Source organism: Tupaia chinensis, unplaced genomic scaffold (assembly GCF_000334495.1).
Source record: "Tupaia chinensis unplaced genomic scaffold, TupChi_1.0 Scaffold144150_1, whole genome shotgun sequence".
NCBI classification, from domain to species: domain Eukaryota; kingdom Metazoa; phylum Chordata; class Mammalia; order Scandentia; family Tupaiidae; genus Tupaia; species Tupaia belangeri.
In genome coordinates this window covers 610,755-625,740 of record NW_006204006.1, presented here as the reverse complement: position 1 = coordinate 625,740, position 14,986 = coordinate 610,755, and the positions used below count along the sequence as shown (strand labels likewise).

The following is a 14,986-nucleotide window of genomic DNA, read 5'->3' as shown; positions in this document are numbered from 1 at the left end:
GCCCGGGGAAGACAGCGCCGTACGCCCTGCCCATGCTGCAGTTGCTGCTTCACGGGAAGACGGTGGGTAGTGGGGGTGCGGGGAGGGCGGGTCCCGGGCGGTGGGCCTGGGACAACCTGGGGATGTTGTGGCGGGCGCACTAGACTGGGTTCAAGTTATTGGGCCCTGGTCCAGGCTCTGCCATCGCCAACCTTTGTGTAGTCTTGATTAAGCCATGCTCTCTTCTGTAAAAAACGGCGCACTGCATCTACTTTTTGCTTAGAAAGTTAACGTTAGAGCTCAGTTCTACAGCTAAAGGGAGTCAAGTAGCTTTAGAACCAGAGAATATGTTACTCTTTTTGAGGGTTGGTGTCTTGGGAAACAGCTTTCCACTCCGCATTCCGAGGTGGTGGAGAGTGAGGGGTTGACTCAACACAGATGAACTACAGCTCAGGGATTGTCTTGCAGTAGATGGGAAGAGTTGCCTGGAAGACTGAAAAGCCTCAGCACACACAGTGATAAGAGCCACTGGCGGAAGCCTCAGTTTGTATTCTTGTAGACAGGTCCTGTGGTAGAACAGGCTGTGAGAGGCCTTGTTCTCGTGCCTACCAAGGAGCTGGCTCGGCAAGCCCAGTCCATGATCCAGCAGCTGGCTACCTACTGTGCTCGGGACATCCGTGTGGCCAACGTCTCAGCTGCTGAAGATGCAGCTTCACAGAGGTGGGTGAAAACAGCAGGGCTGAGGGGAATGAAGTTATGCAGAGATGTGGATTGAGTTTTTATGAAGGAGAAGCACCTCCAGAACTAGGACCCTGCTGTTTCATTCTCCCTGATATTGTCCTGCCTGTTGCAGAGCTGTACTGATGGAGAAGCCAGACATCGTGGTGGGTACTCCATCCCGCATATTAAGCCACTTGCAGCGAGACAGTTTGAAACTACGTGACTCCATGGAGCTACTGGTGGTGGATGAGGCTGATCTTCTTTTTTCCTTTGGCTTTGAGGAAGAACTCAAGAGTCTCCTCTGGTAAGGAAGAGATAGGGTGGCTCTTGGTGGAAACACCTATGAGTAAAAGCTTGGACTTAGAGCTGGGTGACTACAAACTTAGCCTCTGTAGTTAGAGGCTCTTGAAGCTGGAGTCTGACCTGGCTGTTTTGTTTCAGTCACTTGCCCCGGATCTACCAGGCTTTTCTCATGTCGGCTACTTTTAATGAGGATGTTCAGGCACTCAAGGAGCTGGTGCTACATAATCCGGTGAGGGATGCTACCAGAGCATCTTTAACTGTGGGCGTGGGGAGAAACAGGTGTGTTTCTGGTGGGAGGTTAGTTCTAAGGTGCTAAAAGTCACTTTGTTTTCAGACGTCCCCAGGAAGTGTGTTTCCCAGTTCAAACTGTGCTCTGCATAAAAGCAGAAGCAGAGACACCCCTCCCCAAGGGCTGAGTAATTTTTGGTTTGGTTTGGTTTGGTTTTCTTTTTCTTTTCTTTTTTTCTTTTTGCAATAGAATGCACACATGCACATATTAGAGAGAGAGAGAGAGAGCAAGATGAACATTCTTCACATTGTCTGGTCACTCCACAATCTCCTTTTTCTCGTCTTCCAGTTCATCAGATAGGCACACATGCAGCTGCTGGTGTGTTTCAGGCTGACTGGGCCAGGGATTTGGACTACAATCACCATGTGGGATATAGTTTCTCTCAAGCAGTATGTTAACTGCTGCACTATGGTATCAATCCCTGCACCAGGGACTATTTTAATTGACACTACCAAAATTCTAAGGCCAAAGTTTTTACCTTATGTCAGTTTTGCCCTTGAACAGACCTGTTGCTGTAGGCCCTCCCTTACCAATAATTTTTTTTTTTAAGGTTTTTGACGTAGGGTACATGTACTTGCCAGAAAGAGATTGAAAGGAAAAGTGAGAAGTCACTCCCCAGGGAAGATGGCCACACTGCAGTCCTTCATCTTCCAGTCTTCTCTCAGGATTTTGGGCATGCACACATACGTGCCTGGGTCCAGGACTCAAAGCATGGTCATCCATGTTGGAGTCCAGCTTCTTCACCATGCCATCTGCTGGTCTCAGTATAATAATTCATAGGTATATTTTCATTTGTTCTGTTCCTGAGGCACTTTATAGTTTATATTTGTCATATACTACAGTAGTTACAATACTTTGAATTCTTAAGTTACAAAACTCTACAGTGCTCAGAATCCTTAAAGGCATCTCTGCCCTGCAGTAAAATGTTGTTGCTTTTGTTAGTGAACCCTTATGGCTATAGCATCTCTGTCTTCTCTTTCTTCCCTGACCGTAGGCCTGTCCTCTCCCCAGGTTACCCTCAAGTTACAGGAATCCCAGCTGCCAGGGCCAGACCAATTACAGCAGTTTCAGGTGATCTGTGAAACTGAGGAGGACAAATTACTGCTGCTCTTTTTTTTTCTGCTGCTCTATGCCCTGCTTAAACTGTCCTTGGTTCGGGGCAAGTCCTTGCTCTTCGTCAATACTCTGGAGCGGAGCTACCGGCTACGCCTGTTCCTGGAGCAGTTCAGCATCCCCTCCTGCGTGCTCAATGGAGAGCTCCCACTGCGCTCCAGGTTTGCATAGCCAGCTTCTTGGTACAGCGATTGAGATAAGTTGCCGATTGGGATTGAGAGGGGATGCAGCTGATGTCCTGTCTCTTAAGCATTTGGAAGGGGCTAGGCTCTGGACTTGACTGAGTTATTTCTCAGAGCTCTGAAATGCTGGCTGTTATTCTGTTATTAGCTGAGAAAGTTGAGGCACAAGGACTAAGGAGAGAAGGAGATTAAAGGGGAGGATCAAGTGGGAAAGGGTGCTGATCATGATGGCGCTCAGCAGTGAGAGTACCCAGAGCTTACTCTGCCCGGCTGACACTACTGCACTTTGCGGTCACAGGTGCCACATCATCTCTCAGTTCAATCAAGGCTTCTACGACTGTGTCATAGCCACTGATGCTGAAGTCCTGGGAGCTCCAGTCAAGGGCAAGCGACAGGGCCGAGGCCCCAAAGCAAACAAGTGAGTCCATGTTCCAGGTTTCTTTCTTTCCACAGAAGCCTGTTCTTTTTCTTTCTTTTTTTTTTTTTTTTTCTTTCGCTGTAGGGCTCGTGTGCTCCCTGGAGAGACAGAGACAGACAGAAAGGAAGTGAGAAATCACCCCCCCCCAGGGGGATGGCCACACTGCAGTCCCTTCTCCTCCATTCTCTTCTTTGGACCTTGGGCATGTTCGCACACACACACCTGGCGTGAGTTTTAAGCCTCCAGGTCCGGGACTTGAACCACAGCTAACTACATGGGAGCCTAGTGATATAATCATTATACCATCTGCTGGTCAGAAGCCTGTTCTTCAGGTGTTAAAAAACCAAGCCAAGGGACCAGCAGTTGGCGTAATGGCTATGTTGCTGGACTCCCATGTAGTCAACCGTGGTTTGACTCCTAGACCTAGTAGCTAAGCTCACGCTGGAGAGGAGAATGGAGGAGACGGGATTGCAGCATGGCCATCCCCCCTGGGGAGTGATTTTAGCTTTCTGCCTCTCAGTCTTTTCTGGGTGAGTGCATGTGTCCTATAGCAAAACCCCCCGAAAAACAAAAAAAAACAAAAAATGATCTGCAGGGGCCCAAGTTTAGACCTAGCTAGTAACATCATCCAGAGAGCCTCAAGGCTCCTCCTCAGTTGCCTGGGTACAGAGAAGGGAGTGAAGGTGCAGGCTGCACCAGCAACTTGGAGAGCAAGACGTGCCTGGGTTGTTGGTATGCACCATTCCTGCAGGAGATGCTCTGCCTGTTGTCTGGGGTGAGGTGGGGATAAATGTGAGGGGAAAGGGAAGTTAGCCCCTTGCCCTTTGTCTGAGCCTCTAAAAAGTTGACTGGCCTAGGAGTGGTTCTCAGCTTGTCCCATCGGGCAGCAGGTTCTGCTTTTGCCCCAGAGCTGAGGTCAGGGTGAGAGTTGGCCATAGTCAATGCTGTAGGCTGTGCTGAGAGAGCCCAGCCCCTGGAACACTGCTGGCAGTGGAGAATCTTTCCCACCTGAGTCCCAGACTTTATTCAGAAGAAGTTCTGCTGACTGAGCCTTAAGCATACCTGATTATAGGGAAGGGAAGATCTGACTGACTTTGGTCATCTCTGCAGAGCCTCTGACCCTGAGGCAGGTGTGGCCCGGGGCATCGACTTCCACCATGTATCTGCCGTGCTCAACTTTGACCTTCCCCCTACCCCTGAGGCCTACATCCACCGAGCTGGCAGGTAGGAGAGCTGGGAGTGTGGTGGACCAGCATGTGGACAGGGGCACAATGGAGGACTTAGGCAGGCAATGCAGCCTCTAGGCCAGGTATGCAGACTAGGCTGTCTCCTCTGCAGGACTGCACGTGCCAACAACCCAGGCACAGTTTTGACCTTCGTGCTGCCTGTGGAGCGGCCCCACTTGAACAAGATTGAGGAGCTTCTCGGTGGAGGTATAAGCCCCGTCCTAGGCTTCGCTCCCTCTGTTTTAGTGTGGACAGTAGTAACAGTTGAGTGATAGGCAGCTTCTGATGTCCATCTTGGTCCTGAAGGTGTGGCAGGCCACACATCCCCTAAAGAGGAGCAAACAGTTACGTTTTGTCCAGTACTGCGTTGCCATTTGTCTCAGGAATGTTGACTAACCTGACCTTGAGATGCTTGGTGCCCTTGAATACTCCCTGGCCAGAGCAACCTCAGGAGAGGAGGGAGAATAGGCAATGGGTCCAGGGCTCAGCGTGCACAGACCATGCTGTCCACGTGCAGGGATGGTGGCTTGCCCTGTCCAGCGTGTTGCAGACTATTCTCAGACCAGGCACTACCAAACTGCTTGTTCAGTGTCCCAGGGAAGCTCTTGGTCCCCTACTGCCTCACTCCAGGACAGATATGCAGGGGCTGCAAGCAAAAGCCTCCTTCTTAAGCCTTAACCTGCAGGAGCCTCACTGCTGCCTTCTCCACAGAGAACAGGGCCCCAGTCCTGCTTCCATACCAGTTCCGGATGGAGGAGATTGAAGGCTTTCGTTATCGCTGTAGGGTGAGCTATGCACTGGGCGGGCAGAGGGCCACAGGCTGGGGCAGTAACCAGGGGTTGCACCCTGTTATTTAGTGTCTGGGCACAATGGGTTTGGGACAACTTTGTGGTCTTGACCTTGGTTTTCACCCCTAGGATGCTATGCGCTCTGTAACTAAACAGGCCATTAGGGAGGCCCGACTGAAGGAGATCAAGGAGGAGCTACTACACTCAGAGAAGCTCAAGGTAAGGGCAGGGGAGGGGAGGGGTAAAGCTCGGAGGTGTCTTTCAAGAGTGGTAAGAGGCAGGGACAAGGACAGGCTAAGCACTGCCATGACAGCCAGCCCTCTCAGCTGGGAGGCCAACTGCACAGCCTCATAGCAAGCTCTCCATGTACAGCAGAATTGCAGGTTCATGGCCATTCAGTCTAGAAGTTCTGGCTCTGAATGCAGGCTCTTGGCCTCTTGGGTGTATGTAGTCATGGATGTGCCCACATCATCTCAGTATTGCTATAGAGCTGTGGGGATAGCCCAAGTCCACTGGAGGGGGCTCACTGGAGGGGGCTCAGCTCATCCCACACCACAGGCATGCAGCTGGAGGTTAAGGGCTGCCATGTCTGAGAGTGGGAAGATGTGGTTTCTACCGTTCATAGCACAGAGGTGGTTGAGCATAGGCCTGTGATGGCATCCTAGTGGGTGTGTGCAGGCGCAGGAAAACACAACATGAGCTCAGGAGTTATCTCTGGGCAGGAGGGTGGTAGGCAGAGGTGGGAGGAAAGCTTTGCACAGTGCGACCTCTGGTGCCTTTAAGTTCCTAAACATGGGAGGGTTTTGTCCTTTGAAACTCTTCATCTGCCTAATCGCAAAGGGAGATGCTGATGTAGTGCTTGCTTCCACCAGACATACTTTGAAGACAACCCCAGAGACCTGCAGCTGCTGCGGCACGACCTGCCTTTGCATCCCGCAGTGGTAAAGCCCCACCTGGGCCATGTCCCCGAGTACCTGGGTAAGCACTGCTTCATTGGCCCCAGCTCCATGCTGGAGTGCATGGGCGGAGTGGGATGCCAGTGACCTCATACATTCAGACATGTCTGCGTCTCCTGGGTAGCTGTCATTGGTTGCCTCGGAAGTGTGGACTGAGGCAGTGCAGAGTTTGTGGCAGGCCCAAGAGCTAAGGCCAAGGCCAGGCAGTCTCCACTGAGCAGCCAGGCAGCTCTGCACATGTGGGTCAAAGGAGAAGAGAGAGACGTGAAGGGGGGCTGGGGGCAGTAGGTGTGGGTACCTCCCAGGGTGGACTGTAGCCAGCTAGGTGACTGGAGCCTGACATGTAGCACAAGGGGTCAGGAATGGTCCATGTGAAGGGAAGGGAGGCCCCCCAGAGATGGGACTGTGGAATGCAGAAGGGTGGACCAAGCTCTGATGGCAGTGGGGATGGCCTGACCCTTGGCCAGGCTGGACTGTGACTAGGGCACCTATTCTTCCCTGTCACATATGGGTAGAGTCACCCACCAAGGCTGTGGCCAGGAGGTCTGGCAGGCCCCTGGAGCTGGTGAGGGGTGGGCCAGGTGGAGCCCCAATGAGGGGATGCTCCAGGCCTGTGTGTGGTTCCACTGCGATTTCTTTAGAGATACACATCTTGAATTCCTTTCCTTTGTTGTGTGTCTGTCATGTGGGCCTCATGTGGGCCTGCATGTGCAGAAGGCTGACTGAAGAGTGTTGTCAGTGAGCTGACATCCTTTCCTTGTGGCCTTGTGTGGGAGCTGTCAGCTGGATCAGAGTTGAATTTGCTTTGGAGTCAGCAGGAGGGCAGGTGGGATAGACAGTTCTGAGAAAGGCTTGTCTGGACAGCCTGAACCGTGGGGCAGGCTGGATTGGGCTCCCCAGCTCCTGGGAACTGCCTCTTGCTGGCTTGCTCCTTAACCACAGAATAAAGGGTCTATCTGCCTGGTTTTGTGCTTTGGTGGCATGAGGGGCTTTGGAGACCAGAACTGTAGGGGCAAGACCACCGCTAAGGCAAAGCATTTCTCTCAGTTCCTCCTGCTCTTCGTGGCCTTGTGCGCCCTCACAAGAAGCGGAAAAAGCCATCCTCCTGTAGGAAGACCAAGGTACGTCCTGGGGCCTTGGAGACAGCTGTAGCTCTCCCCTCCGCCACTACCTTGCTCTTTACCAGGATTTGCAGGCACCCTGGCTCAAGACACAGGGACAGGAGACAGGATGCCCAAGAACTGGACCCAGAAGATCTGGCATCATGGATGGGATGGTGTGGGCTGGAAATGCTCCCAAGACAATCTGAGGTCTCCTTAGCTCTTGGCCTCCAGTGGCCTTGCCAGATGCTAGCACAACCTGCTCTGTCTGGCTCAGTTAAGATGGGTGGGTCAACGGGTGGTTGACTGGTCTGTCTGATCCCCACCTAATGCATGACTTTTCCTCCTTAGAAGGTGAAGACCCAGAACCCACTGCGCAGCTTCAAGCACAGAGGAAAGAAGTCCAGACCCTCAGCAGTGCCCTCCTGAAGCCAACTGAACCTGAGGGCGGGGCATGGCATAGAGCAGGCGTTGTTAGCCACTTTGGGGCTTGCTGAACTGTGTGGACATACTAAACTGTGGAGCAGGCTATGCTGGACTTCCCAGCAACTTAGCCTTGGCCATTGGTGGCTTGCTCCTTAACCACAGAATAAAGGTTCTAGCTACCCTGGTTGTACTTCGGCCTATAAGAAGGACTACCCCAAATCCAGGTGCCATTGCCATGTGTCTGCAGTACCGTACTGGGCCAGCAGGGGTCAGTGGTGCAGAGCCCATGTTATTTGCAGTTGGAAATTGTGCCAGACCTGGAGCCCCTCCTGCCTAGCTCCTTCCACTCACAGGCCTGCACGCTCATAGGCCTGCACCCTGGGAGACAAGCCCCCCTGACCACGAGTTCCCTCCCTATCCACGGGCACACTGTAGGCTCGGGCCAGGGCAACTGTATGCAGAGCCTGTGTGAGCATATCTATAGATGTGGTAGGGTAGCTACATATGTCTGCAGTCTCCTTTCTTAGGCCTGAGCAGACTGTCACCTACCCTGTCCTGGCCAAGCCTACCAACCTCTTGTCTGTTGGCTATGGGGTGTGGAGGAGTGGGGTCTTACTGGATCACCTGCTTATCAAACATTACAAGACCAGACTAAAGATACATGATGAGGAGGGCAGTGGGGGAAAGCAGGGAAGCACAGTTTCAGAGGAGGTCATGCTGTTGGGTCTTAGCAGAAGTCTGTCAAAGAGTGAGGAGTGGCAGAACCTGAGGTTGGGGACTCCTCCCTGCAAGCTCTTGGGGATGACTAAGAAGCCAGGGGATCATAATGACCTGGACCACCTGTGAGCTGATGTGTGCCAGGGTCATCTGTGGCTCTGGTGTCGTTGAAGGAAGAAGAGTTAACAGTGCTGGAGATGCACAGCAGCCGTTGGGAGCTGTTACTGGGAGGACCACTACTGTCAGGATCACCCTGGCCTGTTCAGTTGGTAGGAGACCAGCAGAGGGTGCTTTGGGTGCCTCTTCCCACCCTGCTTCAAGGGGTGCTGAGGCCTGGCCCTCAAGATGGCTTGCTCCGGATGTTGTGGGATACTGTTCTGAGGTAGTGCACAATCCGCCTCTCTACTTGGTCTGACGCTGTCATTTCAGGCCCACACTGCCAGGAGTTTGCCTCCCAGAGCTGACCAGTATGGAGAACGGATCAGCTTCCCCATGAATTTCCTTGGGGATGAGGTGGCTGTGCACAAAACCAGCCCTCGTGTACCACTGTGGTGGAGTAGCTAATGCTACTGGGATTTCACCACCACCTTGGCGATTGGTACCATGGGAGGTCTGGGACCTGCTCAGGCTGCTCTTGTGCTTGGTCTCTGACTAAAGCACTTTTCACTTTTTTTTTTTTAATATTTGTTATTTTTATTTAAGTTTATTTATTTACACTCATTCACTACACATCATTAGAGCATGCGAAAGGAGACTTTCCATCCAGAATACTTGTATATTGGCTCAATCAAGCACATCAACATATGTTACCATCAACAAATAAGTTTCCATTTCTTGTTTCCTGTATATTTTGCTTTTTTTCCTGTCCTTGATTCCCTGTCTCTCACCATCTGCCGTGTCCTACCCTCCTCCTACACTGTTTCTAGTATCCATGGTTGATTTCTGTGCCTTCCCCCCCCCATTTTATTGATTTGCCAAAGAACTTAATCTAAATATTTTCAATAGCAAGCTGGTAAATACATATCCATGAACCGAAGTCTGACTTTAGGCATAAACCTCAGTGAATAGAATGAACATATTATAAAGTAGCACCTAACTGGGGCTATATGGCTTATTGTAGCCATCCCAATAGGTATTTTTAATGCATTTTTTTTTTAATTTCAAGAAAAACAGTTTTCGTGGGCTTTTTTTTCCTCCTGAAACTTTTAAAAATTAATTTATATTCATCTCCTAAGCATCGTCACAGCATACAAAATATAGTTTCCGATCCAGTATCTACTGCATAGTGGCTTAATCATGCATGTTATTGTCAATAATTTTCCATTTCTAGTTTCAAATATATATATATATATATTTATTTATTTATTTATTTATTTATCCCTATGTCTGACCCTCTGCCCTTTCCCACCCTCTTCTCACACTATCTCTGGTGTCTACAATTGTCTTCCATTCCTTTTCCTCCCACATTTTATTGGTCACACAATTTCTTAAATAATCTAGCTACTTTTCAATAGCAAGTTCAGCTGGTAATTTCAAGAAAAGCAGTTTTGAACTGGTAAGGAAATTTGCTTAAAACTTAAAGCCTGGAAACAGGTTAGTATTCTGTTCAAGTGTTAGGGACATGAACCTATTGACAGCTCAAGACAGGACAAAAACTCTTAAAACCGGACAACAAAGCCTAGAAGAAAAGCAGCAATATTTTAGTCAAAAGTCACAGAATGTTGTTTCATCAGTTCAGTCTCATCTACTTTATCTTCTGTTGTGGTTCGGTCTTCCTGATTGAATTCTGGGATATAATACTCAACTCCAGACTTGTCCCTACGATTAAGTTGGCCATTTTCCTAGTTTTTGAACTCTTATTTCTGTGTGTCTGTATTTAATTTCCCTGATAATAATAGCACTCCCTTGAGAACTACTCGGAGATCTGGTCTGGTGCTGGCAAATTCTTTCAGGTTTTGTTCATCTGAGAATGTTCTTGTCTTTTCTTTCCACATGAAGGATAATCTTGCCAGGTACGGTATTCTTGGTTGAAATTGCTTTTCTCTTAACACTTTGAATATATTTTCTCATTCTTTCCTTTCTCATGTTGTTTCCAATGAGCGGTCTGCTGTTAGCCTGATGGATATCCTTTGTATGTAACCTGCTGTTTCTCTCTTGGCAATCTCTGTATCTTGTCTTTGTGGTTTTGGTCAATCTGGCTATAATGTGTCTTACAGAAGATCATCTTGGGTTGATTCTATTCGGGGTCCTTTATATTTCTTGGGACTGGATCTTTGAGTGCTTTTCTAGGTTTGGAAAGTTTTCTTGCAGGATTTCATGGAATAGATGATCAATGCCCTTATGAATCTCTTTGCCTTCCGAGATACCAATTATCTGGATGTTTGGATGTTTGATGGTATCTAGTATTTCTCATACATTATTCTCACTTGGGCAATTTTCTCAAAATGGTGGATTTTTCTAGGCCAGCAATTTTCTCTTCTACCTCTGAGATTCTATTTTCTGTATGATGTAGTCTGCTTTTAATACTTTCAAGGGAGATCTTGACTTACTGTATTACAGCCTTCATCTCGAACAGGTCCATTTGATTCTTTTGTAAAGTGTGTAATTCCTCTTAGATCTTGCAGTAATTTCCTCACCTCCTGGAACTCGTCACCTCCTTTCTCCTTTCTCCTTTTTCTTCTGCAGTTCGTTGTCTCTCTTCTCTTCAATCTCTGTTAGCTTCACCATTATGAATGTTCTAAATTCTTTATCAGACATTTCTATGATTTCCATTGAGCTGTGTGTGGATGAAGAGGAGCTATTCCTTTCTCTTGGAGGAGAGGAATTTTCTTGAGTTCCTGTATTTCATGTGGCCTTATGGTGATTTCTGGTCATCTGGTGGATGGTGTGTTTCTTCCCAGACTTGAAGTTCAATCCGAGCGTTCAGGAACATGCAGAAAGAGGTGATCCAGGATCTCTTTTCCGTTCCATTTTGATCCCTTTGTGCAGCAGATTCAGTAGATATTGAGGAATATGTTAACCCTAATAGTATTTGGATGTTTGATTCTACTTCCCTTAGCTCTGTCTACAAACACAGTGAATGGAGATTGAAGAGCAGAGGGATGAGATAAAAGAAAGAAAAGGAAACAGTAACAACAGCAGCAACAACAATCAAGAAACAAAAAAAAGAGAAGAAAAAATTAAAAAAAAACTAAAGTATTTTTGGGACCAGCAGTTAGCGTAATGACTATGTCACTGGACTCCCACGTAGTCGACCGCAGTTCAAGTCCCGGACCCAGTGGCTTAAACTCACGCCGGGCACGTGTGCGTGCGTGCCCAAGATCCTGAGGAGAATGGAGGAGAAGGGATTGCGGCGTGGCCCTCCCCACTGGGGGTTGATTTCTCGCTTTCTATCTCTCTGCCTCTGTCTGGCGAGCGCACACACCCTACAGCAAAAAAGTCTCTCCAAAAAATAAAAATATTTTTTTAAAAAAGCAAAAAGAAAAATTACCAAAAAATAAGAGACTGAGGTGGAGACAGAGATAGAAGGCTTGAAAGGCTTCCTACCACTCGAGTTTGTGGGCTGGAGACTGAATTATCCGTGGAAAACTTCATTTCTCTTATTTCTCTGAAATCACTAGTTCTCAGGAGCCATGAAGGTGTCTTCTGTTATTTTTAATTTGGCCAGAGAGAGAGAGAAAGAAAAAGTGAAAACAAGCCTCCAGGTCTGGGATTCAAACCATGGCCAGCCATGTGGGAGTCCAGCATCTTAACTACCACACTACTTGCTGGCCCCTGAACCCTTCACTTCTCACAGCATATGCAAGCAAGGACTGGGCAGGCCTCAGTCAAGGCGTGCACGTGATGGGTGCATGGCCAGGGCTGGGTGGTGCTGGTAGCCATGTGGGCCTGAGAGGTTTGGAGCTGGGTGTGCTGCTGTTTCAAAGCACAGGACTTCACTAAGCAGCAGAAAAACTTGGATGGTGTCCAGGTCAGTGACGTCCTAGGCTGATGCAGTCTGGCCCACACCCAGGCAGATAGGAGTGTGGGGATATCTGGGTTGTGTGTTAGGGTCTCAAGTCAAGTGGACAAAGCTCATTCTGTGCATGCAGGAGCTTTGTGGGGACCTGGGGCCAGGCCTTTGTTGAACTTGACCTCACCCATGCTGCAGTCATCTCCAGCCCGAGTTCATACTGTCTGTGCTGCCAGCACAGGGCTCACCAGGTACAAGGGCTGGAATGGGCAGGAGGGAGGCAGAGCATCACCCTCACATGAGGGTAGACAGTAAACTAGTGCTCAGATGGCCACGGAGCTGGAATGTTTTGGAGGCTTTCCAGGGAGAAGGGTGTGTGGGCTACCTTGAGGAAGGGAAGTTTATGCTGGGAAGGAAGAAAATCGTCTTGGCAGAGACAACAGCATGCACAAGTTCCCTGGAATGAGAGGGAGCTCAGCACATTTGAGGGTGAAAAGGAGACCAGAGTGGTTGTCACCAAGTGTGCAATAAGGATTCAAAATAGACTTGGTATATTTTTAAAGAACACTGCAGTCACTTAAACGTTCAGAGGATACAGAGAAGTGTTGGAGTGTTTCAGGCAGGGAGCTTTGGTTAGCGGTCCAGATAACCCTGGTGATGTGGGAGGGAGGGCAGAATACCCTGGAAACCTCTGACCCAGAGGGTTCAGGTGCACCCCACCAGGGGAGGAGATGTGACTCATCTTTGGGGGATCTTGTCTGCAGGACTTTGGTCTGCAGGGGCAGGTCCCATGAGGCAGTAGTGATAATGTCGCATACAAGCAGGGGAGCCAAATGGCATCTTCCTTTTCCAGAAAGACAAGGATGTGAGACAGAGCGCTGCAGCATTCCTTCCCAGCTGTCAGTGCTTTACTGGGGTGGAGGAGGTGGACCTTCCCTGTGGGGCGTGGCTCAGACTGATACTTCGCTTGCTTCTGATCCACTGTTTGTGGAATGAGTCCCCATCAGGTACCCCTTGGGCTTGCAGACTCACCAAACCTGTGGGCTCCTGCTCCACAGGTCTGGAGTAGGGCCTAGGATCCGTCCTTCCTCCCTCTCCCTTCCAGGTTTGGGATCCATCCTTTCCTCCTCCCTCCCTCCCTCCTTTTGCCAGAGGGAATGTGAGCTCCTCAGGGAGAGACAGAAGGAGAAAGCACCCACCAATGGAGTGTGGACATACCACAGGCCGTTTCTCTACCCTGCTGGGATTTGGGGCACACATACACGTATGCCAATGTGTTTATCAAGCCTCCAGAGCCAGAACTCAAACTGCACGGTTAGTTGTGTCGTAGCTCCCTTAACCGTTAGACCACAGAGCTGATCAAAGGGATTGTATCTTTTTAATTTATTTTTAAAAGTTTACTTTTTGGGGGCCAGCAGGTGGCATGGAGGTTAAGGTGGTTGGACACATGACTGGCTGACTGGTGTAAACCCCAGACTTGGTGACCTGAAAAATCACCAAAATCCCAAGAGGAGAATGGAGGAGAAGGGATTGTGGTACAGCCATCCCTCCTGAGGGCTGATTTCCAACTTTCCCTCTCTCTCTCTCTCTGTCTGGTGAGTGCACATGTCCTATAGCCAACTAAGAAAAAAGTTGATTTCTTCCATGAGTGACAGCAGGAGTGAGGGAAACAGCACTCCCCAACAGGGTCTTCACGCCACAATCTTCCCCCAGCCTCAGCCACCCAGGATCACAGACAGGAACACCCAGTGTGTAGAGGGAAACCTCAGAACCCACACCTGAGACCTTTGTGTGTGGATCCAGCATCATATATGTTGTGTTAATCCTGCACTGCCATGGCTGGCCTTCAGTGAGGGGTTTTGTAGCATAACCATATTTTATCTGATATTCGTGACGTACTAAAAACTTAATTGTGGGTTATCTGAAATGTTCATTTAGTTGACCATCCTGCTGCTTATCTCCCAAATTTGGCAATATGAGGTTGTGAAACCCTTCTCACCCAGAACTGACCTCCCCCAGGAAACCTTCCTGTGCCCAGCCTGACCTGGGTGCCCTTTCTGCGAGTGTGACTGCTGTCGCTTCCTGAAGGGTCAGAGAGGCAGGGCCTGCCTTGGTGGGAGCGGTGAGGCAAGCCCAACTGGCCCACATTTCCAGGCCTAGCTGTTCACTGAGAGTTTTCACCCAGCAGACCCTGATGCCTCAGGAGTCATTCTTCTCACAGCCTTCCCTGTGCCCAGGCTCTAAGAAGGGGAATTATGCAGTTGGCAAGGTGCTGGGCAGAGGCTGCCTCTGTACTCTAGCACAGTGGCGGGAACCTCTCCTGTCGAGGATTATCACACTGAGGTCTCAGTTGTGGCTCTAGGTAGGGGACTCATCCCTCTCTCACCCAGAGGCCCATCCCACTGACCTCTTGGTTGTTCACTGTGTGACTTAGGATCGGAAAGTACAGTTGAAGGGGGACCAGCAGTTGGCATAATGGCTATGTCACTGGACTCCAACGTAGTCGACCACGGTTCAGGTCCCAGACCTGGTGGCTTAAACTCACGCTGGGCATGTGTGCGTGTGTGCCCAAGATCCCAAGAGGAGAATGGAGGAGAAGGGATTGCGGCATGGCCATCCCCCCTAGTGGGTGATTTCTCGCTTTCTATCTCTGTCTTTCTGGTGAGCGCACATGCCCTATAGCAAAAACCTCTTTAAAAAAAAAAAAAAGAAGAAGAAGAAGAAGAAGAAAGAAGAATTGAGTGGCCAGCAGCTGGCTTGGTGGTTAAGGTGCTGGACACTCCAGCATGGCCAACCACGGTTCAAGTCCTGGACCTG

The 14,986-nt window shown here is 49.5% G+C and overlaps 1 protein-coding gene across 2 annotated transcripts in view; it reads left to right on the top strand.

Moving 5' to 3' along the window:
* DDX56 (DEAD-box helicase 56) overlaps positions 1 to 7,690 on the top strand; it is a 10,335-nt gene extending 2,645 nt beyond the window's left edge. The window contains exons 3-14 of one of the 2 annotated variants that reach the window (XM_006166022.3): positions 539 to 699; positions 833 to 1,003; positions 1,141 to 1,231; positions 2,303 to 2,565; positions 2,885 to 3,004; positions 4,115 to 4,228; positions 4,343 to 4,437; positions 4,942 to 5,015; positions 5,148 to 5,237; positions 5,891 to 5,996; positions 7,022 to 7,095; positions 7,429 to 7,690. In XM_006166022.3, coding sequence (XP_006166084.1) covers positions 539 to 699; positions 833 to 1,003; positions 1,141 to 1,231; positions 2,303 to 2,565; positions 2,885 to 3,004; positions 4,115 to 4,228; positions 4,343 to 4,437; positions 4,942 to 5,015; positions 5,148 to 5,237; positions 5,891 to 5,996; positions 7,022 to 7,095; positions 7,429 to 7,503 — 1,434 coding nt within the window. In that variant the 3' untranslated portion in view covers positions 7,504 to 7,690. Of the gene's footprint in view, positions 1 to 538; positions 700 to 832; positions 1,004 to 1,140; positions 1,232 to 2,302; positions 2,566 to 2,884; positions 3,005 to 4,114; positions 4,229 to 4,342; positions 4,438 to 4,941; positions 5,016 to 5,147; positions 5,238 to 5,890; positions 5,997 to 7,021; positions 7,096 to 7,425 lie in introns of both variants that reach the window. The other variant, XM_006166021.3, reaches the window with a different exon arrangement.
* Positions 7,691 to 14,986: the final 7,296 nt, after the last annotated feature.